We start from the raw sequence: 22,280 nt of genomic DNA on the forward strand, positions 1-22,280 counted from the left end.
CTAATTACTATTTTTAAAGCACTTTGAACATCATAGTAAGCACTCCATAGGTATTTATAAAATAAATACTTAAATATATATGTGCAGCCCTTTTCTGTGTCATTATTTTATAGGTATTTTTCTGACAAACACCATATAGCTGCTAGATACTGTAATGCTGCAGTAGATACCTTTATTACATAAGTCATATCCCATATGTCTGAGTGTATCTCTAGAATAACTCCTAGAAATGGGATTGCTGGGTGGAAAGATATGTGCATTTGTAATTTTCCTAGACAATGCCAAATTGCCTTACATAGGAGTCTGGTGCAACCCCAATGTAAGGCAATTTGGCACTATCTAGCAAAATTGATCTTTGCCAGGCTGTTAAGTGAAAAATGGTATTTCAGTATAGATGTAATTTGCATTTCTCTTATTTTAAGTGAGGTTGAGCATATTTGAATGTTCTTTGTATTTCCTTTTCTATGAATGTTCCCTTACCCATTTTCAATTCGGTGGTTGATCTTTCCTGGATCTATTTGTTCAAGTTTTTTAGATATTGGGAAATCAGTCCTTGTTCTATGATATAAGCTGATTTTTTTTTTCTAAACACTTCCTCTCAGGAATCAAGAAAAACAATGAGAGAGAACAACTTGAACTATTATCTCAAAATATTTTTGCCAAGTGGTAAAAGCTACCTTTTTCTGTTCACAGACTTTGTGCTAAACACATCTTTAATCTTTAAAACCTCACTTCCTGGTAGATAATATTATCTTCACTTTACAAATGAAAAAAACTGAAGATCAGAGAGATTCGTTTTTTTTTTCACTCATTCAACAAATATTCATTAAGAACCTACTAAATTCTTGGGGGCTTCCCTGGTGTCGCAGTGGTTAAGAATCTGCCTGCCAATGCAGGGGACACGGGTTTGAGCCCTGGTATGGGAATATCCCACATGCCGCGGAGCAACTAAGCCCGTGCGCCACAACTACTGAGCCTGTGCTCTAGAGCTCGTGAGCCACAACTACTGAGTCCGTGTGCCACAACTACTGAAGCCCGCGCACCTAGAGCCCATGCTCCGCAACAAGAGAAGCCGCTGCAATGAGAAGCCTGTGCACCGCAGCAGAGTAGCCCCTGCTCGCTGCAGCTAGAGATATCCCACGCGCAGCAAAGAGGACCCAATGCAGCCAAAAATAAAATAAATAAATTATTTTAAAATTTAAAAAAAAGAACCTACTAAATTCTTTACTTAGGGGATATAGCAGTGAGTAAAACAGAAAAGGTCCTTGTTCTACGGACTTACATTCTAGGGCGGAAGTATAGACCACAAACAAGAAAGCAAATAAGATACTTTCTGATAGTGGTAAGTGCTGTGAAGAAAATAAACCGAAATGGTGTAACTGGCAAGGAATGGGGGCGCTACTGTTAGGTTGGGTGGTCTCAGAAGTCCTAGCTGGAAAAAAAAATGAGATTTGATCTGATGCCTAAAAGGAAAGTTCCATTTTCCTTTTGGAACTGTTAGTGCAAAGCCCCTAAGGCAGGAACGAGCTAGGCTTGTTCAAGACTCAGAGAGGTTTGGTCTGAGGAGCAAACTGGGAAAGCTGCTCGGAGTTTTTGAAAAGGAGGGTAATATGATGTGATTTTGTCAGTGAGGATAAGGTAAGTTCTGGTTTTAGGCCCTTTTCCATTTTTTAAAATGGAGAATGCCAAACAGCTTTTTTGTTTATGTGTGTATTTGTTATCTATTGCTGTGTAACAAATCACCCCAAAATTTAATGACTTAAAACAACACTAATCATTTATTTTCTCTGGGTTTCTGCGGGCCTGCAGTTTGGGAGCAGCTTGGCTGGGATTTTATGACTTGGGATCTCTTGTGAGGTTGCAGTCATCTGAAAGCTAGACTAAGGCTGAAGGATCTGCTTGCCAGATGGCTCAATCACAGGATGGGTAAGTTGGGGCCGGCTATTATCAGGAAGCCTCCCTTCCTCTCCACGCGAGCCTCTCCACAGGCATACTTGTGTGTCCTCATGTCATGGCTGCTGGCTTCCCCTATATCAGGTGATCTAAGAAACAGCACTACAGATATTGAAATGTCTTTTATGATCTAGCCTCAGAAGCCACACATTATTATTTCCTCAATACTCTATTGGTACATAGCCCTGTTGGATGTGGGCATGCTATCAGGAGTCGAGGATAGTCAATGCAGGCCATCTTGGAGACCAGCCACCACAATGTGGGTATCTTTAAATTTATACTAATAAATATATTTTATGTATTTGTGTGTGTATATATATTCTTATAAAATCATATTTGATATTTACCATCTTAGGAATTAAACCAAAGTTTTAAAATACTAGTTTGTTCATTTAAAAATAAGCCCTCTGAGATGGGATAGGGAGGGTGGGAGGGAGGCTCAAGAGGAAGGGGATATACATATAGCTGATTCACTTTGTTGGACAGCAGAAACTAACACAATACTGTAAAGCAATTATACTCCAATAAAGATGTGAAAAAAAATAAAAATTAAAAATAGGGACTTCCGTGGTGGCACAGTGGTTAAGAATCCGCCTGCCAATGCAGGGGACACGGGTTCAAGTCCTGGTCCAGGACGATCCCACATGCCGCGGAGCTACTAAGCCCATGTGCCACAACTACTGAACCTGTGCTCCAGAGCCCTCGAGCCACAACTACTGAGCCTGCGTGCCACAACTACTGAAGCCCGCGTGCCTAGAGCCCATGCTCTGCAACAAGAGAAGCCACTGCAATGAGAAGGCCGCGCACCACAACGAAGAGTAGCCCCCACTCGCCGCAACTAGAGAAAGCCCACGCGCAGCAACGAAGAACAAATGCAGCCAAAAATATAAATAAATAAATAAATTTTTAAAAATAAAAATAAGCCGGGTCCGAGTGGAGCGAGCGAGCTGAGTGGTTGTGTAGTCGAGTCCCGGAGACCGGTAGCGCTTGCAGCATGTCTGACCAGCTGACTGAAGAGCAGATTGCAGAATTCAAAGAAGCTTTTTCACTATTTGACAAGGATGGTGATGGAACTATAACAACAAAGGAGTTGGGAACTGTAATGAGGTCTCTTGGGCAGAATCCCACAGAAGTAGAGTTACAGGACATGATTAATGAGGTGGATGCTGATGGTAACAGCACAATTGACTTCCTGGAATTTCTGACAATGATGGCAAGAAAAATGAAAGACACAGACAGTGAAGAAGAAATTAGAGAAGCATTCCGTGTGTTTGATGAGGATGGTAATGGCTATATTAGTGCAGCAGAGCTCCGCCATGTGATGACAAACCTTGGAGAGAAGTTAACAGATGAAGAGGTTGATGAAATGATCAGGGAAGCAGATATTGATGGTGATGGTCAAGTAAACTATGAAGAGTTTTTACAAATGATGACAGCAAACTGAAGACATTGTACAGAACATGTTAAATTTCTTGTACAAAATTGTTTATTTGCCTTTGTAACTTATCTGTAAAAGGTTTCCCCCTATTGTCAAAAAAAATATGCGTGTATAGTAATTAGGACTTCATTCCTCCATGTTTTCTTCCCTTATCTTACTGTCATTGTCCTGAAACCTTATTTTAGAAAAATTGATCAAATAACATGTTGCATGTGGCTTACTCTGGATATATCTAATAAGCCCTTCTGCACATCTAAACTTAGATGGAGTTGGTCAAATGAGGGAACATCTGGGTTATGCCTTTTTTTCTTAAGTAGTTTTCTTTAGGAACTGTCAGCATGTTGTTGTTGAAGTGTGGAGTTGTAACTCTGCGTAGACTATGGACAGTCAACAATACGTACTTAAAAGTTGCACTATTGCAAAACAGGTGTTTTATCCAGGTACTCGTACACTATTTTTTTGTACTGCTGGTCCTGTACCAGAAACATTTTCTTTTATTGTTACTTGCTTTTTAAACTTTGTTTTAGCCACTTAAAGAAAATCTGCTTATGGCACAATTTGCCTCAAATCCATTCCAAGTTGTATATTTGTTTTCCAATAAAAAAATTACAATTTAAAAAATAAATAAATAAATAAAAATAAGCCCTCTGAGGGACTTCCCTGGTAGCACAGTGGTTAAGAATCTGCCTGCCAGTGCAGGGGACACGGGTTCGATCCCTGGTCCAGGAAGATCCCACATGCCACAGAGCAACTAAGCCCATGCGCCACAACTACTGATCCTGTGTGCCACAGCTACTGAAGCCCGCACGCCTAGAGCCCACGCTCCACAACAAGAGAAGCCACCGCAATGAGAAGCCCGCGCGGAGCAATGAAGACCCAACAGAGCCAAAAATAAATAAATAAATAAATATTTAAATAAATAAATAAATAAAAATAAGCCCTCTGTGTGTTAACATAAATGATGTATTTTTAATGGAAATAGAATTAGAAGAGTGGCATTATTGTACATTTCTGCAAATCTCTTTAATACCTGATTTAACAGAAGAGTGTTGGATTCTCATTTTTGCCTCTGCATACTCCACTGAACATTCATGAGAGAAAGAGAGCAAAAATGGGTAATGAGCATTCGGTGCCCTGAGAGTGAAGCTACAGGAGTGGACCTTTCTTGGGATAACCAAACCTACGCCAAGAGAACGGGCTGGAAACAGGTTCTGTGGTGGTCTTGGTCACCCATTTATGGAATTTCAGAAGGGCAGTGGAGATTACTGCCAGGCACAGCATGACCTCTGTGCAGACAAGTGAACTGTAGAAATTCATTACTACTCCACCAAGAAGCCCCCATAAAAGTGGTTAACCTGGACACAGAAGTGTTGAACTGAAATCCTCAGAGCGTTGTACTTCCCTTCTACTGCCTCAGTATTACTGGATTGAAGAATTGCTGCTTCTTGTTAGGAGGTTCATTTCATTTCCCATTACTCCCAACTTCATACTCAAAAGCACTGAGAATTTCAAGTGGAGTGTATTGAAGTAGACTCAGTTTCTTTGCATCATTTCTGTATTCAGTTTTTAAAATTCTTTCATAACCCTATTGAGTGTTTTTTAACTAAATTAACATGGCTCAAATGATCCACGCAGCTCCTGTGGAAGTCACTTACAAGAACATGAGATTTCTTATTACACACAATCCAACAAATGTGACCTTAAACAAATTTATAGAGGACCTTAAGAAGCATGGAATTACCACAATAGTAAGAGTATGTGAAGCAACTTATGACACTACTCTCGTGGAGAAAGAAGGCATCCATGTTCTCGACTGGCCTTTTGATGATGGCACACCACCATCTAACCAGATTGTTGATGATTGGTTAAGTCTTGTGAAAATTAAGTTCCGTGAAGACCCTGGTTGTTGTATTGCCGTTCATTGTGTTGCAGGCCTTGGGAGAGCTCCAGTGCTTGTTGCCCTAGCATTAATTGAAGGTGGAATGAAATGTGAAGATGCAGTACAGTTGATAAGACAAAAGCGGCTTGGAGCTTTGAAGAGCAAGCATTTTTTTTTTTTTTTTTTTAATTTAAAAAATGAGTACCAGTAATTTTATTTCTTTTAGTGCCCCTTATGGCTGAAACATTGTGTCAGCTTTTACAAATGTCATATCTCACCCTCACAACAAGTTTGCAAAATATTTTACAAATGAACAAATCAGAAGCAAGCAACTTTTGTATTTGGAGAAGTATCGTCCTAAAATGTGGCTGTGCTTCAAAGACTCCAGTGGTCATAGAAACAACTGTTGCCTTCAGTAAAACTGGGGTGCCTGATGCCATTGCTTGGAAGTGGAAACTAGAGGGATGGAATTTGTCATACGTGTTAGCCAGCACGTTGGCTTGGTGAAGTCTGATGAAGCTTCCATAGGAGTGTTGAAAAGCAGTTTTACCAGGCCAAAACCTGGCAGAATTGCAACCTCTATGTTTGGGTTATGATCAATCTACTTGGGACACTTAGCAAAGGATTCTTGCTGTTCAGCATTTAAAATGTGCTAATCATTTTTACCAATTGACCTTTCCTGAAATCATGCAGTATTGAGTCATGTCTTTAAATCTGTTTCCATGCCAGAATCTTATCAATATATAAGAAATTTAGAAAGACTAGGTGCCAAAATACCCAGGACAATACTTGTATATTTTTGGTATCATATAGGACTAAAATCCCAGCAACTATGAACACTCTGGACCTTGTGTAGTTTATTCCTTCCATCATTTCAAACATAGAAAGTAGGGCCTATAAGGTTCTTTGCTCACAATTCCCACATTCATACCAGTATACATCAGATTTGCTCCTTTTTTTTTTTTAATTAACCAAGTCTTACAGTGATTATCTAATGTCTTTCTGTACATCTCATTTTGTGCTGTTATAGAAGACCTCCATTTTGAAAATCTACATTGTACAGAAGCACATGTCTTTAATGTCTCCAGACAAAAAAGCCTTACAGTTAATTTTAATGTTTGCACTTTGGGGTGCAACTTACAGGGAGGGCCTGATGAAAGAATGGGAGGGGGCTATTAAGTACTTTTAGTAAAATGTTGCCTTTGTCCTGTGAAGGACATACAGAATATGCCCTTTAACTTAGTAAATATTTTTTAAAAGGTAGAAATACTTTGTTATTGTAGCTAAAACAATTCTTAATCATAAAATTTCTGAAATTCTTGTAATTTTTCAAACTTATCTGAAGTTGTTTACCAACTTAATTTTGTTTTGAAGTGTGATTCCCAACCTCTCTTGCAAAAAAAAAAAAAAAAAAAGAAGTGGGTTTACATTTAATACTTTATATGCCTTTTGAGCTGTGTAACTTAATATTTGGATACTTGACAGTTTGTTTTATTATGTAATTGATAAAATGGTGATGTGTATTAACGTTAGCTCAACCATATATTTATACTGCCCGGGAACATGTGGTTATAGTTCTGTGGGAGAAATAATTTGTCAGTGTTCACCAGCTTGTAAAAATCTAGTGCGAGGGCTTAAACCTTAAATAAATGATGAAATGCATTTATCGTCATTGAAAAAAAAAAGGATAATGATGTTAGTATCACTGTAAAAAGTTTCGACCTCATGGAACCTTCTGAAAGGGCTGAACCACACTTTGACAATCTTGAGCTAGATTCTGATATGGTAACAAATGATGCCCAAATCTCAGTAGGTTACAACAACAAAGGTTTATTTCTTTTTTTCTTTTTTTTTTTAAGGTGAATGGCTTTTTAAAAAAAATTTATTTATTTTATTTTTGGCTGCATTGAGTCTTCGTTGCTGCGTGCAGGCTTTTCTCTAGTTGCGGCGAGCGGGGGCTACTCTTCCTTGTGGTGCGCGGGCTTCTCATTGTGGTGGCTTCTCTTGTTGTGGAGCACAGGCTCTAGGAGCGCGGGCTTCAGTAGTTTTGGCTTGTGGGCTCAGTAGTTGTGGCTTGCGGCTCTAGAGCGCAGGCTCAGTAGTTGTGGCGCACGGGCTTAATTGCTCCGCGACATGTGGGATCTTCCCGGACCAGGGCTGGAACCCGTGTCCCCTGCGTTGGCAGGTGGATTCTTAACCACTGCGCCACCAGGGAAGCCGTATTTCTTGCTCATGCTACACATCCATTATGGCTTGCCCATGGTTCTGTTCCAGGTACTCTTCAGCAAAGAACCCATGTTGACAGGGCACCCTTTGGCTGGACATTGCTAGATAGGGGAAGAGAGAACTTGGTAAACCAGCCTGCCTTTTAAAACTTATTCTTGGAAATGATGTGTGACTTTTTTCCTTTTTTCATAGCCAAAGCAAGTCACATGGCCAAGCTGGATTCTTCAGAGCTGAAATGTATAATCTTCTGCAGGGAGAGGCCCCATGGGAAGGGATACCAAGTATATGTGGTATATAAACTTCTACCATGGTGCTTAAAGAATATCACTGGTTGCTCACAGAGAATGGATTATACTGGGAAGAGGTAGGAAGCTATTCAAGAGTAGAAGTATGTTAGGAATTGACTGCAGTACTTTAGGCAAGAAGTAACAGTGGGTTGGACTACAGTGGTGGCAGTGATCTTATTCAAGATGGAATTGGTAGAATTTGTTCTGGGAGGGGGTGGGGATAAGGGAAAGTACTGAAAGATAACTTCTAGGTTTGAACAACTGAGTGGATGATGTGACATTTACTGAGATGGGATAGGCTGAGAAAAGGATAGGTGAGGTTTTTTGGGGGGGTGGAACAAATGTTAAACATGTTAAGCCTGAGATGCCTATTTTACACCTAAATGGAAATGTCTAGTAGGTACTTGAATATATGTCTGGAGATCCGGGGAGATGTCAGAACTCGGGCGTTAGCATAGAGCTAAATTGTAAGGCCATGGAGTTGGAAGAGATCTCCTTGGGAGAAAGTGTTAATAGGGAAGAGAAGAGGGCTGAGGGTTAAGGGCTAAAGCCTTGGCCTACGCCAACATTTTAAAATGGAAGTGGCTTTGGATCCAGCAAAGGAGGTTGAGGAGGAGCCATTGAGGTAAGATGAAAATGGGTAGAAATGGAAGCAAAAAGAAGAAAGTGTTTCAAGAAGGAGGGAGTAGTCTGTTTCAATGTTCTGTAAGTCAGATAGGATTGGGGAAAACGCAAGTCACAGTTGATAAGTGGAGGGGTGAGGATCAAACTCTAATTGGGTGAGTTGAAGAAAAAATGGGAAGTGAGGAATGGAGACACCACTTTTGAGAATTTTGGGGGGGGGGGGGGGGGGGGATAAGGGGAAAAAGGGAGACAAAAGATGTGAAGATGAAATTATGTGTACGTGAAATCTTTATGTAAACTACAAGCGTTAGGCTTATTTTGTTATTTATTATTGAACTCCTAGGAATTTCAAACTAGCTGAGTGTGAAGAATCACTAAGATGCTACTGCTAGTCTCCAGCTTGCTGGCTATTAAGGCTCAAAATATCTCCAGCCTATGAAAAGCCGAGACATGAAGAGACAGAAATAGAGAACAGAGCGGAAAACGAAGGGGAAGGGGGGAAAAGGTTTGCTGAGTTAATATTGTCCTCCCAGGGCCTCCGTAGGGCAGTCTTGCAGCTCTTACGTAATTTTAGAGGCGGAGCCGACAGGAAATTTAAACTGAAGCCGCGGCCCAGGGCGCCTAGAGAGTGATGTTATAGTTACAGAGGAACAGCCGGTGCACTGGCGGCTGAAAGAGCTCATGGAACCCGCGAATGTGATACGGCGGCCTTAAAGGAGTACGGAGGCCGAGAAAGAGCCGAGAATTTGAGGAGGGAGCCGGGAAAGGGTACGGATGCCGGGAAGGGGAAGCAGGGGTAAGAAGCAAGGCGGAAAGGGTCCTAAGAGTTAAAGAAGGGTACGGGGTTGGAAAGTGGGCACAGGAATTGGGGAACAGATAGGTCCGGGAGCTGGGGAGAGTAGAGGGACCGGGAAGGGGTCACAGGAATAGAGGGGACAGAGGTCTAAAGGGGGCAGAGGGACTGGGGGGACAAGAGCCTGGAGGGAGGCACGGGAATTGAAATGTAAGGCAAGGGGTGGCCAAGAGGCCACGGGAGTTGAGGGAGCAGAGTGTGAAAGGGGGCGGAGGGACTGAGGGATAAGAGCCTAGAAGGAGGCGCGGGAGTGGAGAGGGGACGTGGGTTGGGATGGAGTTGAGTCTTGGGGTTCCCGGGACCCTCGATGGGAATTGTGCGGGGTTTGGGAGGCGGGAGGAGGGGATGATGGAAGGTCGAAGGCTAGTGAAGGTGGTTCAGCTGCTGTTTTGTCCTTCTTTTTCAGGCAACGATTGCCTTGAACTGGAGAGTTCAATGGCTGAGAGTAGGCTCCGGGCTCCGGACCTAGGTGGGTAACAGGTCAAACCTAGGGATGCAAGGTCACAGTTGCTACTCCCGCCCCAGAGTCTCTTGGGAAGAAAAGGCCGAGAAATGTTAGCTCTCTTAGGGTCTTCTAATTACTTTGTGTGGCGGAGGGGGAGGGGGTGAGTGGAGTATGTGTTGAGGGATGTCATGGATCATTTAGGAATTAATGATAAAGGTCAAACAAGAGCTTTCAGTCAGATATTATGAATAAGATTAGAAGACTTGCTAATTATTAACTTATAAAACCCGTATTCATGGTTGTTTTTACCATAAAATTCTTAAAGTTATCGATAAACTTAAACGGCCCCACCCAATTAGATAAGTATTTTAGCATGTAGTCACTTCCCTCAGTACTGCCTTCTCCCCTCTTAGCATTATCTAGTTTGAGTTCTGGATTGTTACAGATATGCCATTTGCTTGTTGCCTTTTAAACAGTGATACACTTCACTAAATTATTTACTCTCCCTTCCCATGTCTTGTTGCTTTCTTCTGGATCTATTTCTCTTTTTGCTGATGAAATTTCTCCAAGAGTGTTTTCAAAAGGGGGCTTTATGTGATAAACTTTCCGAGGCTTGTATGCCTGAGAACATGTTTATTTCACCCTTGTATTAAAATTCTTGAGTCAAAGTTTTTTTTCCTTCAACACATTGAAAAATGACAGTGGTTTCTTCTTGCAAAAAGTAGGTGCTGTTGAAAATTGATGTCAGTCTGATTCTTGTTCCTTAGTTTGTGACCTGCTTTTCTCTGTAGAAGATTTTAGATTATTCTCTTTATATTTGTTCTTAAAATTCACTATACCATACCATGTGTGAATTCTGGAGGGTTTTAGTTTTCATAAAAATAAAATTATGAGAAATGAAAACAAAAATTACAGTTTTATGCTTACACAGTTTATTTTTTATTTTATTTTTTTAATTTATTTATTTATTATTTATTTTTGGCTGTGTTGGGTCTTTGTTGCTGCGCGCAGGCTTTCTCTAGTTGCGGTGAGCAGGGGCTACTCTTCACTGCAGTGCGAGGGCTTCTCATTGCAGTGGCTGCTCTTGTTGCGGAGCACGGGCACTAGGCGCACAGGCTTCAGTAGTTGTGGCTCGCAGGTTCAGTAGTTGTGGCACACGGGCTTAGTTGCTCCGCAGCATGTGGGATCTTCCCGGACCAGGGCTTGAACCCATGTCCCCTGCATTGGCAGGCGGATTCTTAAGCACTGCACCACCAGGGAAGTCCCTATGCTTGCACAGTTTAAAAGGCCAAGGTATATCTCACACACACACATACACACACACACACAAGAATGGGAGTTGCTCCTCCTTTCTTAACTCCTGATTCCCACTCCCTAGCGTACAACCATTTATGCTCTTTTAGCTAGTTCTTCTAGTATTTACCTTCTTATTTCTAAATAGCATGCTCATACTGCTTTTGTTGTTTTCAATTTTAAATTATATCTATTGATTTTCTAATATAGAGGATAAAGAGATTTTTCTGGCCCCCTCTCCTCTACACCACACATAAACATACACATTTCCCTCCTCTCCTCCCATCCCCCCAATATATATGTAGTAATTTTTGTTGTCATTTTTGTATTTACATTATGATGATATTAGCTGAGCCATATAGCAAACTGAAATAAGCTTTGTTTTCTGTGTATGGATCACTAATTCATGTCCAAACTCTTTGCCAAAAATATAAACCTTCTCTCAATACTTTCAAGCTCATCAGAGAATCAGTTTCTTCTTTGTCTGGGGGACATACCTCCTGAGACCATTTGTCTTAGTACCACAGTATGGTCCAGCTGTGCACTAGGTCTGTTGCACTGATTCCATCCTAGGATCTCCCTTCATCATTCTGTGGAATTCCCTTTGCCGCTTTCCTCTGTAGGGTTCCCTGTGTTCTAAATTCCGTATTTTCCTCTCTGTTCGTTTACGTCCTCATTTTGGTCGAGTACATCTTCTAGTATAGCTTCCTGAGAAAGGGTATGTGACAAATAAATTTTTTGAGACCTTGTAGGTATGAGAGTTCTTTATGCCACATAAAGAGTTCTAGTTTGGAAATAGTTTTCTCTCAGAGTTTTTTTTTTTTTTTTTTAAACACTATTTTATTTATTTTTTTATTTATTTATGGCTGTGTTGGGTCTTCGTTTCTGTGCGAGAGCTTTCTCTAGTTGTGGCAAGTGGGGGCCACTCTTCATCGCAGTGCGCGGGGCCTCTCATTATCGCGGCCTCTCTTGTTGCGGAGCACAGGCTCCAGACGCGCAGGCTCAGTAATTGTGGCTCACGGGCCTAGTTGCTCCGCGGCATGTGGGATCCTCCCAGACCAGGGCTCGAACCCGTGTCCCCTGCATTGGCAGGCAGACTCTCAACCACTGCGCCACCAGGGAAGCCCTCTCTCAGAGTTTTGAAGACACATTTCATCTTTTAGCTTCCACTGTGCTGTGGCAAAGTCTGATGTTGTATTTCCACCCTCCTCCTGAACACTGCAAGAGCCTAGACCCCATGTGCTCTGAACCACCCCTACCCCATCTAGCATGATTGCTGTATAGCAACAATACTGTTGTTATTATATGTCTCTCCTTTTTACTTCCGAATTAGTCGTCATTATGATTGTTTTACACAGTCAGTGATTGTTTAGATTTATACATATTTTTACCAGTTTGGGGACATTTCAGTCCTTCCTTCTGGGTTCAGTTTCCTTCTTTCCAAAGTACACCTTTTAGAAGTCCTTTAGTAATAATTGGTTGATGGTAAACTGTTTGGGCTGTTGTTTAAAAAATGTGTGTAGTTTACCCTCATTCTTTATTTAATCAGATGTAAAATTCAAAGTTGACATTTATTTTCCCCCAGCATTGTAAATACTTATTTTAATAAAATTAAAGTATTTAATAATTTAAATGCTTATTTTATAGTCTATGTCTGATCATTCTGTTTGAAGCTCTTGGGGATCCAATCTTGCTGTCTTTAATTTCTGCTGATTCTTATCCATGATGGTTTGTTTTCTTTGTATGTTTTTTAATGTTGGAGTGTGAGCTAATGTTTGATGATGCTTTATCTGAGGAAATTCAGGGAACTCTGGACTGAGCTATGGACCTCTATAGAGTTGTTTTGCTTTTGATTATTTGAGGTGTGGCCAAGGTGTTACTAGCTGGGATTACTTTTTACGTTAATCTCTCTGTTTGGTGGTGGTAGTAGTGGGTTCTTAGACCACGTGACTAGTATGAATTTGAATTCCAGACTCTTGGGAATCCTGTGGTTTTGGATTCTCAGTTAAGACTTTCCTTTCATGTGGAGCCCAGGCTAAGGTAGATGGTATTCCTTTTTGTCTCTTCTGGTGGATGAATTATTTTCTGGCTTCCCTTTTCTCCTAGATTCGTGCAGGAGTTCTCAATCCTCACTCCCCACTTTAGACTGGCACAAGACCTCATCTCCAGGGCTCCATCGGGCTCTTCGATCCTAAACCCTTTGCTTTTAAGCCCATGGACTTCCTCAGGGCAGTCAGCGTTCACTTTCACCACTGTGGTTGTCAGTTTTCTCAAAATTTGGGGCACTTCTGTTGTCCTCTTACTTATCAGTGGACTTATCAGTTAGATGGGATTTGAATTTATATTTCAGCTGGTATTTTGAGGTATTTTGTATTAGGAGGGCTTTTAGATAACCTGGTCTCCAGTATTGCCTGAAATGAAACCAAAATCCTCTCTTTCTCCTCAGTGTCCTGAAATTTCATGACCCATTTTATTTCATGGAGCTAGGTGGAAACTTCCAATCTGGAAGCTTATATTCTTTTTTTTTTTTTTTTTTTAATTATTAGCACCTTTAATTATTATTTATTTATTTATTTATTTTTTGGCTGTGTTGGGTCTTCGTTTCTGTGCGAGGGCTTCCTCTAGTTGCGGCAAGCGGGGGCCACTCTTCATCGCGGTGCGCGGGCCTCTCACTATCGTGGCCTCTCTTGTTGCGGAGCACAGGCTCCAGACGCGCAGGCTCAGTAGCTGTGGCTCACGGGTCTAGTTGCTCCGCAGTATGTGGGATCTTCCCAGACCAGGGCTCGAACCCGTGTTCCCTGCATTAGCAGGCAGATTCTCAACCACTGCGCCACCAGGGAAGCCCTGGAAGCTTATATTCTTTAGTTCTGGAAGTTGTTGGCATTATTTCTGTAATAGCCATCTCCTCCATTTTCTTTCTCTTCTGTTTCTGATACTCTGCGTTGTTCAGATATTGGATCTCATGGGCTGGTCTTCCATCTTTCATCTATTTGTCTTGCCTTCTATTCTCTGGAAATTTTCTTCAACTTTATCTTAAATCTTTATGTTGAATTTATTTCCATAGCATATTTATACATTTCTAAGAACTTTTTCTTCTCTGCATGTTTCCTTTCTTATAGTCTGTGTTTAATGGGTGCATCGTACATATTCCTTTACCTCTCTGAGGATACTAATGGTATTGTTTTTGTTTGTTTTCAGTTTTCTTCTGCTTCCTGCATTGTCTCTATTTCCTCTAAGTTCCTTTTTCTGTTTGTTAGCCTAATTTCTCGTTCAAAGCTTTCTTTAAATGTCTGGTGATCTTTGATTACACATTCATATTTAAGAGTGAGGCAATCAAATGCTAATTGGAAGTTCATGAGAGGGAGCTTTTCAGCTGGCAGACTTTGTTGTAGGTAATCTGGCTGGTACCTGGCAGTTGGGAAGATGTTTTAGTTCACGCTGTTTTAACAAAATTCTATAGACTGGGTGCCTTAAACAACAGACATTTATTTCTCATAGTACTGGGGGCTGGGACATCCAAGATCAAGGTGCCAGCAGAATCAGTTCTTGGTAAAGGCCCTCTTCCTGCCTTGCAGATGGTGCCATCTTGTTGTGTATTCATATGTCCTCTTTTTTTAATGCACTCAGCGGAGAGAGTGAGCTGTGGTCCCTCTTCCTCTTCTTATAAGGACACCAGTCCCATTATGGAGGCTCTACCTTGTGATCTGTTCTAAACCTAATTACCTTCCAAAGGCTACACCTCCTAATATCATTATAGTGGGAGTTAGGGCTTCAACACAGGAATTTAGGGAGGCACAGATATTCAGTGCATGACAAGGGGAACCCCAAATGTAACTATTTGTATGTTTTTGTCTTGAACCAGTAAGTTCCCTACAGAGGAATTCCTCTGATCCTCTGTCTGGTAAGTGTAAGTGTGGTTGTCAGCATTCTGGTAGCTCAGTGGGGGAATTGGTCTGCGTGTCTCACTGTTCAGTATATAGACATCCTCTTTTTTTTTTTTTTTTTTTTTTTTTAAATTTTATAGCTACTTTTATTTTTATTTATTTATTTATTTTTGGCTATGCTGGGTCTTCGGTTCGTGCGAGGGCTTTCTCTAGTTGCGGCAAGTGGGGGCCACTCTTCATCGCGGTGCGGGGACCGCTCTTCATCGCGGTGCGCGGGCCTTTCACTATCGCGGCCCCTCCCGTTGCGGGGCACAGGCTCCAGACGCGCAGGCTCAGTAGTTGTGGCTCACGGGCCCAGCTGCTCCGCGGCATGTGGGATCTTCCCAGACCAGGGCTCGAACCCGTGTCCCCTGCATTAGCAGGCAGATTCTCAACCACTGCGCCAGCAGGGAAGCCCTATAGACATCCTCTTAATCTATATTTTCTTTTCTTTTTTTAAAAATTTTTTAAAATTGCAATATAATTGATGTGCAATATTATATAAGCTTCAGGTGTCCAACATAGTGATTCACAATTTTTAAAGGTTATACTCCATTTATAGTTATTATAAAATATTGGCTGGGAATTCCCTGGCTGTCCAGTGGTTAAGACTCCATGCTTCCACTGCAGGGGACACGGGTTCAATCCCAAGTCGGGAAACTAGGATCCTGCATGCTGTGCGGCGCAGCCAGAAAAAAAAAATTGGCTGTATTCCCTGTGCTGTACAATATATCCTTGTAGCTTATTTATTTTACACATAGTAGTTTGTACCTCTTAATCCCCTACCCCTATCTTGCCTCTCCCCCAATCTTCTGTATTTTCGTTGGGGCTTAATCCCTGTTCTCAGCAGGTTTTCTCAATGTCAGTACTATTGACATTTTGAGCCAGATAATTCTTTGTTGTAGGAGGTTGCCCTGTGTTTTGTAAGACATTAAGCAGCATGCCTGGCTTCTACCCACTAGATGCCAGTAGCACACCCCACTCCCAGTTGTGACAACCAAAAATGTTTCCAAACATTGCCAGATTTCCCCTGAGGGGGCAAAATCTCCCCCAGTTAAGAACCGCAGCTCTAGTCTTCTGCTGGGGTGGGAGAGGGTTCTGGGAGTCTAGCTGTTCCTTTTAAAGGCTTTCAGATAATCGTCTTTTTCAGCCCCATTTTACTCTGGCATTCTCCTACATCTGCTCCCTCCAGTTTTGGGGCCTTTTGAACTCCAGATTTCTTCTTCTTGGCTTCAGATTCAGCTTTCCCGTGTCTCCTGTCTGTTTTTCACTCATCCATCTGCTTCCAGCTTCCAAAATTTTACGGCATCTCTTACCTGGTATCATATTCTTGCCAGTGTCTTTGTTCACTTTTACTCCTTCTCTTGTCATTTTAATGGGATTTGGGGAGAGAACAAAAGTTCTCCACATTTATTCAGAAGCCTGGACCATTATTTCTTCACCCCATTATTTTTTTTTCATCTTTGCAACTCCTCTGATGTTCTTAACACTTCTTTCCCTAGCCTTTGCATTTCTTCATTTCCCTGATGTCCAGTTCTTTATCTCTTCCTGATACCTTCTGATTTCAGCCTGATCTACCAGCTTACACTATGTTATGATATTCAATTCATCTGTTGAGGTTTTATTTTTCTTTTCATTCTTCATTTTGAAATAATTTCAGACTTACAGAAACTTTTCAAAAATAGTGGACAGGCTCTTGTATACTCTTTACGCAGCTTCTCCCAAATAGTAACATCTTATGTAACCATAGTACAGATAGAAAATGAGGAAACTAGTGTAAAATATTAACTAATCTACAGATCTTACTCAGATTACCAGTCGTCCCCAATGTCCATTTCCTGGCTTCAGATCCAACCCAGAATCACTTGTTGCTTTTAGTTGTCATGTCTCCTGAGCCTCCTCTCCTCCTGTTTGGGAGTAGGTTCTCATTCTTTCTTTGTTGTTCACGCCCTTGATACTTTTGAGGGACAGACTGTCCCTCAATTTGAGTTTGCTTGCTTTGTCCCCATGATCAAATTCAGGTTGACACAGAAGTGATGTTGTGCCCTTCTTAGTGTATGGTGTCAGGAGGCACATGACGACGATAAGGCTCATCACTGGTCACATTAACTTTGAGCCCTTGATTAAAGTGGTGTCTGCTGGGTTTCTCCAATATAAAATCACTCTTTTACCTTTTGTAATTAATAATTTATCTTATGGGAAGACACTTCGAGATAAGGAAATATTGAAGTTTAAAAATTGTTTTTGGGAATTCCCTGGCGGTCCAGTGGTTAGGACTGGAGCTGGGGCCCAGTGAGCCCGGGTTTGATCTCTGGTCAGAGAACTAAGATCCCGCAAGCCGCGCAGCATGGCCAAAAATTTAAAAAAAAAAAAAGAAAAGTTTTTTTATTGAAGTATAGCTGATTTACAATATTATATTAGTTTCAAGTGTACAGCATAGTGATTCAGTATTTTTACAGATTATACTTCATTAAAAGTTATTACAGGGGGGCTTCCCTGGTGGCGCAGTGGTTAAGAACCTGCCTGCCAGTGCAGGGGACACAGGTTCGAGCCCTTGTCCGGGAAGATCCCACATGCCACGGAGCAACTAAGCCCGTGCACCACAACTACTGAGCCTGTGCTCTAGGGCCCGCGAGCCACAACTGCTGAGCCCATGTGCCACAACTACTGAAGCCCACGCACCTAGAGCCTGTTCTCCACAACAAGAGAAGCCACTGCAATGAGAAGCCTGCGCACAGCAACGAAGAGCAGCCCCTGCTCGCTGCAACTAGAGAAAGCCCATGCACAGCAACAAAGACCCAATGCAACCAAAAATAAATAATAAATAAGTAAATAAATTTTTTAAAAAAGGTATTACAGGGAGTTCCCTGGTGGCCTAGTGGTTAGGATTCCAGGCATTCACTGCCGTGACCCAGGTTCAATCCCTGCCTGGTTGGGGAACTGAGATCCTGCAAGCCACGCAGCGCAGCCAAAAAAAAAAAAAAAGTTATTGTACAATAATGGCTATAATTCCCTGTGCTGTACAGTATATCCTTGTTGCTTTAAAAAAAGATTTAACAACAGTTTTATTGAGATATAATTCACACACCATACAGTTTATCCTTGTAAAGTGTACAGTTCAGTGACTTTTAGTATTGTATATTCACAGAGTTGTGCAACCATCACTATAATCAGTTTTAGAACTTTCATCACCCCAAAGGAGAACCCCACACCTATTGACAGTCACTCTCAATTTTCTCCTAAGCCCCCAGCTCTAGACAGCCACTGATCTACTTTCTAACTATAGATTTGCCTATTCTGAACATTTCATATAATTGGAGTCCTACAATATGTAGCTCTTGTGATTCATTCCTTTCACTTAGCATGATGTTTTCACAGTTCATCCGTGTTGTAGCATGAATCAGTGCAGCATTCCCTTTTTTTTAATTAAAAAAATTTTTTATTGAGGTACAATTGACATACAACATTCCTTTTTATTGTTGAATATTATTCTGTTGTGTGGATTACCACATTTTATCCATTCAACAGTTGATGGACATGAGTTTCCACTTTCTGGCTATTATGAATAATAGTACTGTAAACATTTGTTTCCAGGTTATCATGTGGACGTATATTTTTTTCCTTGAGTGTACACCTAAGAGTCATATTGCTGGGTCATATGGTAACTCTCTGTGTAACCTTTTGAAGAACTGACAGACTTTTCCAATTGGCTGCACCATTTTACATTCCCACCAGCAAAGAATGAGGGTTCCAATTTCTCTGCGTTCTCATCAACACTTGTTATTATCTGTCTTTTTTTGTTAAAGCCATCCTAGTGGGTATAAAGTGGTATCTTTTTGTGGTTTCAGTTTGCATTTTCCTAATGGCTAATGACCTTGTGCATCTTTTCATGTGGTTATTGGCCATTTGTATATCTTTGGAGAAATGTCTATTCATTGCCCATTTTTAAATTGGATTTTTTTTTTAATATTTGAGGGTTTTTTTAACTATTATATTTTTTACGTCCATTATCTCCAATTAATTCTTTTCTTTACCTGCTGTTCCTATTTTATGTTTCTAGTATGCTCCTTGCCTTCTTGAGGATATTTATTATGCTTTAAAATTCTTTTTTCTGTCTGGTCCATTACTTACAAGAGAAAGACAACCTATACCAGAGAAAGCATCTTTTATAGTACTTGCTTTCTTCAGTTGCCTCATATTTTCTTAGAAGCTACTGTTCTCTTGAGACTGTTAGCCACTCTGATTGGTAATGTGCTCCTGGAAGAAGATGCAAAAGCTTAGGTTCCCATGTTATGCCCCTCCTTTGAGTTTAGGGGTTGGGGGTTGGATAGAAGAGGAAAACCACCCCAAGGTGGGGAGCCCCTGGTTCCAGTGTGGGCTTAGTCACCCCCCCATTTGCAGCAGCATTCTGAGCCCCCCAGTACACACACATTGCTTTGTACTACTCATTTGCAAGAACTGTTTCCTTGAGTTGTAATTACCAAACTAACCAAATGGATGGGGCTAGGGAGGGAGGCTCATTCGTGCCAGCTTGACCTCTTGTTAACTGTTTCTCTTTCTCACACACACACAAGCATATTCACCCCAAGGTAGGCTCCACCACTGCCCTGATGTTACCCTACTGTCTCTGGTTGGTGCTGGGCTGCTTATCTGGCACTGGCAGTGACCCACTGAGCACAACTAGAAGGCATTCTCCAGTCTCACCCTCCTGCGAGTCCTGGCATTCTGCTCCAGGCTTGCTGTTCACCCAGCCTTCTGTTTCTGACTCTGGCATCCATCTAATTCCCTCTTCAGTGGCTTTCCTAGGATTAGGTCCTGTGGAGAAAGTCACAGGCCTTGTGTGAAAGTCAAAAGGGCTTATTCTGAGAAAGCCTTCTATACACATATTGAATCCTTATGTTGTATCACCTGGAACTAATATAATGTTGTATGTCAGTAATACCTCAATAAAAAGAAAAAGAGGGACTTCCCTGGTGGCACAGTGGTTAAGAACCTGCCTGCCAGTGCAGAGGACACGGGTTCGAGCCCTGGTCTGGGAAGATCCCACATGCCGTGGAGCAACTAAGCCCGTGCGCCACAACTACTGAGCCTGCGCTCTAGAGCCCGACAACCACAACTACTGAAGCCTGCGTGCCTAGAGCCCATGCTTCGCAAAAAGAGAGGCCACCGCAGTGAGAAGCCCACGCACCGCAGCGAAGAGTAGCCCCGCTCGCCACAACTAGAGAGCCCCCGCGCAGCAACAAAGACCCAATGCAGCCATAAATTAATTAATTAATTAATTAGTTTTTAGAAAAGCAAAGAAAAAGAAAGCCTTCTGGAGAAGGTGGCCTTGGGGAGGGAACCAAAGTGGCTACGGTTATAATAATTCCCCTGGCTGACACTCAGCGCATACTCCTGGTGCGGCCGTATCACGTGTTTCTGGCTAGTCTCCATTCTGAGTGGTTGGTGCCTGTTAAGTGTTTGAATAGCTCCTCAGTGAGGGTGGGTATTTATCATTATCACTATTTCAGAAGTGAGGAAATAGGGTTTCATAGACACTGAGTGAGATTATTGTGACTTACCCAGGGTTACACAGCTAGTAAGAGGGTGAGGCAGGACTCAGAACAAAGGCCTTTTCTGTAAAATGCCAAGCTGACTTTCCAGTATTTTCTGTCTCTATATACCTAGGACTTTCAGGAAAAGGGAGGTTTATGGGACCAGAAGGCAAGTGCTTGAGGGTCAGGTGCCAGCTGAGGATGGGCGAGCAGGATCTGGTTTAAGCATTATGGGAATGATGATGATTAAGTCAGAGGTCTCTTCCCAAAATGGTTCCCAGTCTACTGGGGAGGTCAGAGGTGGACCTGAAGGAGTGAGTAAACAAGAATATGAAGCTGAAAATACTAAGAGGACAGACAATAAGTAATATGGAACTCAGAGAAAGAAAAACAGTATCTCATCAGGGCAAGCAGGGTTTAACTGAGGAGGTCCAATCAAAAGTCTGACTGGGTGGTAGATAGGAAAAACGCAGGAATTCATGGAATCGAAGAGTTTTAGAAGATTTTATAAATTTATTTATTTATTTATTTTTGGCTGTGTTGGGTCTTCGTTTCTGTGCAAGGGCTTTCTCCAGTTGCGGCGAGCGGGGGCCACTCTTCATCGCGGTGCACGGGCCTCTCACTGTCGTGGCCCCTCCCGCTGCGGAGCACAGGCTCCAGACGCGCAGACTCAGTAGTTGTGGCTCACGGGCCTAGTTGCTCCGCGGCATGTGGGATCTTCCCAGACCAGGGCTCGAACCCGTGTCCCCTGCATTGGCAGGCGGACTCCCAACCACTGCACCACCAGGGAAGCCCCTATAAGTTTTTTTTTTTTTTTTAATTTATTTTTGTCTGCGTTGGGTCTTTGTGGCTGCGCGCGGGCTTTCTTCTAGTTACGGCGAGTGGGGGCTGCTCTTCATTGCGGTGCGCGGGCTTCTCATTACAGTGGCTTCTCTTGTTGCGGAGCATGGGCTCTAGGCACGCGGGCTTCAGTAGTTGTGGCGTGCAGGCTCAGTAGTTTTGGTTCACAGGCCTAGTTGCTCCGCGGCATGTGGGATCTTCCCGGACCAGGGCTTGAACCCGTGTCCCCTGCATTGGCAGGCGGATTCTTAACCACTGCGCCACCAGGGAAGCTCCCCCTAGAAGATTTTTAAAAATACCAGGTCCATGGGACTTCCGTGGTGGTCCAGTGACTAAGACTCTGCGCTCCCAATGCAGGGGCCTCGGGTTCGATCCGTGGCCAGGGAAATAGATCCCGCATGCCTCAACTAAAAGATCCCGCACACGGCAGCGAAGATCCCGCGTGCCGCAACTAAGACCCAGCGCAGCCAAATAAATAAATAAATATTAAAAAAAAATAAAATCAGGTCCAAACCCCTCATTTAAAGTCTAGCAGTTTTACTAACTATATCTTGGTATCAGCTATTCTGGGTCAATTTTATAAGTATGTGTCTTGCTCTTTCAATATGTTAGTTTCAAATATGTATTTTTATTTCAGGAAAGTTTTAGAGTTTTTAGAGTTCTGGGTGTTTTTGTTTGTTTGTTTTAGTTTTTGTCTTCAGAGACTCTGATTATCTGTATATTAGAACTTCTGTGCTTATCTTCAGTATTTGCCACTTTCTCTTGAATCCTTTTTATCTCTTCAAATGTTAACATTTTGTTGTGGAAGTTTTCAAACCTGCAACAAAGTCGAAAGCAGCAGTGAGCACAGACACACCACTTAGATTTTATCATTGACGTTTTATTTGTTGTGTGTGTGTGTGTGTATGTGTTTTGGGGTTTTGTTTGTTTGTTTTGTTTTGTTGTTTTTTTGACCGCACCATGCGGGTTTTGGGATCTTAGTTCC

General features: G+C 42.0%; 3 protein-coding genes across 7 annotated transcripts in view; all 3 read left to right on the forward strand.

The window, feature by feature from the left end:
• Positions 1-2,879: 2,879 nt before the first annotated feature.
• On the forward strand, positions 2,880-3,401 carry LOC118886337 (calmodulin-alpha-like). Its single transcript, XM_036835929.1, has one exon. It carries the CDS (start codon positions 2,948-2,950, stop codon positions 3,395-3,397), a length of 450 nt encoding a protein of 149 aa, XP_036691824.1. The 5' UTR covers positions 2,880-2,947; the 3' UTR covers positions 3,398-3,401.
• Positions 3,402-5,004: 1,603 nt separating this feature from the next.
• On the forward strand, positions 5,005-5,689 carry LOC118886336 (protein tyrosine phosphatase type IVA 1-like). Of its 3 annotated transcripts, XM_036835927.1 has the most exons (3): positions 5,014-5,109; positions 5,203-5,425; positions 5,589-5,689. In XM_036835927.1, the coding sequence occupies exons 1-3, from the start codon at positions 5,014-5,016 to the stop codon at positions 5,687-5,689; spliced, it is 420 nt and encodes a 139-aa protein (XP_036691822.1). The 3 variants fall into 3 exon arrangements, with proteins under 3 accessions (XP_036691820.1, XP_036691821.1, XP_036691822.1); XM_036835925.1 differs by having other exon boundaries at positions 5,005-5,435; positions 5,596-5,689; XM_036835926.1 differs by having other exon boundaries at positions 5,005-5,425.
• A 3,307-nt stretch (positions 5,690-8,996) lies between these two features.
• DBF4B (DBF4 zinc finger B) overlaps positions 8,997-22,280 on the forward strand; it is a 33,517-nt gene continuing 20,233 nt past the window's right edge. For 2 of the 3 annotated variants that reach the window (XM_036835921.1, XM_036835923.1), the window contains exons 1-2: positions 8,997-9,203; positions 9,667-9,729. In XM_036835921.1, coding sequence (XP_036691816.1) covers positions 9,182-9,203; positions 9,667-9,729 — 85 coding nt within the window. In that variant the 5' untranslated portion in view covers positions 8,997-9,181. The remainder of the gene's footprint in view (positions 9,204-9,666; positions 9,730-22,280) is intronic. The other variant, XM_036835922.1, reaches the window with a different exon arrangement.

The sequence above is a fragment of the Balaenoptera musculus genome, chromosome 20, assembly GCF_009873245.2.
Source record: "Balaenoptera musculus isolate JJ_BM4_2016_0621 chromosome 20, mBalMus1.pri.v3, whole genome shotgun sequence".
In the NCBI taxonomy this organism is placed as follows: Eukaryota; Metazoa; Chordata; class Mammalia; order Artiodactyla; family Balaenopteridae; genus Balaenoptera; species Balaenoptera musculus.

What these genes read in the sequence shown, in the direction of transcription:
- LOC118886336 (XM_036835925.1), top strand. Translation starts at nt 5,005, where the DNA reads ATGGCTCAAATGATCCACGCAGCTCCTGTGGAAGTCACTTACAAGAAC. An exon ending in CTTGGAGCTTTGAAGAGCAA is followed by an intron (nt 5,436 to 5,595) that starts GCATTTTTTTTT and finishes ACAAATCAGAAG; the next exon opens with CAAGCAACTTTTGTATTTGG.
- LOC118886337 (XM_036835929.1), top strand. Translation starts at nt 2,948, where the DNA reads ATGTCTGACCAGCTGACTGAAGAGCAGATTGCAGAATTCAAAGAAGCT.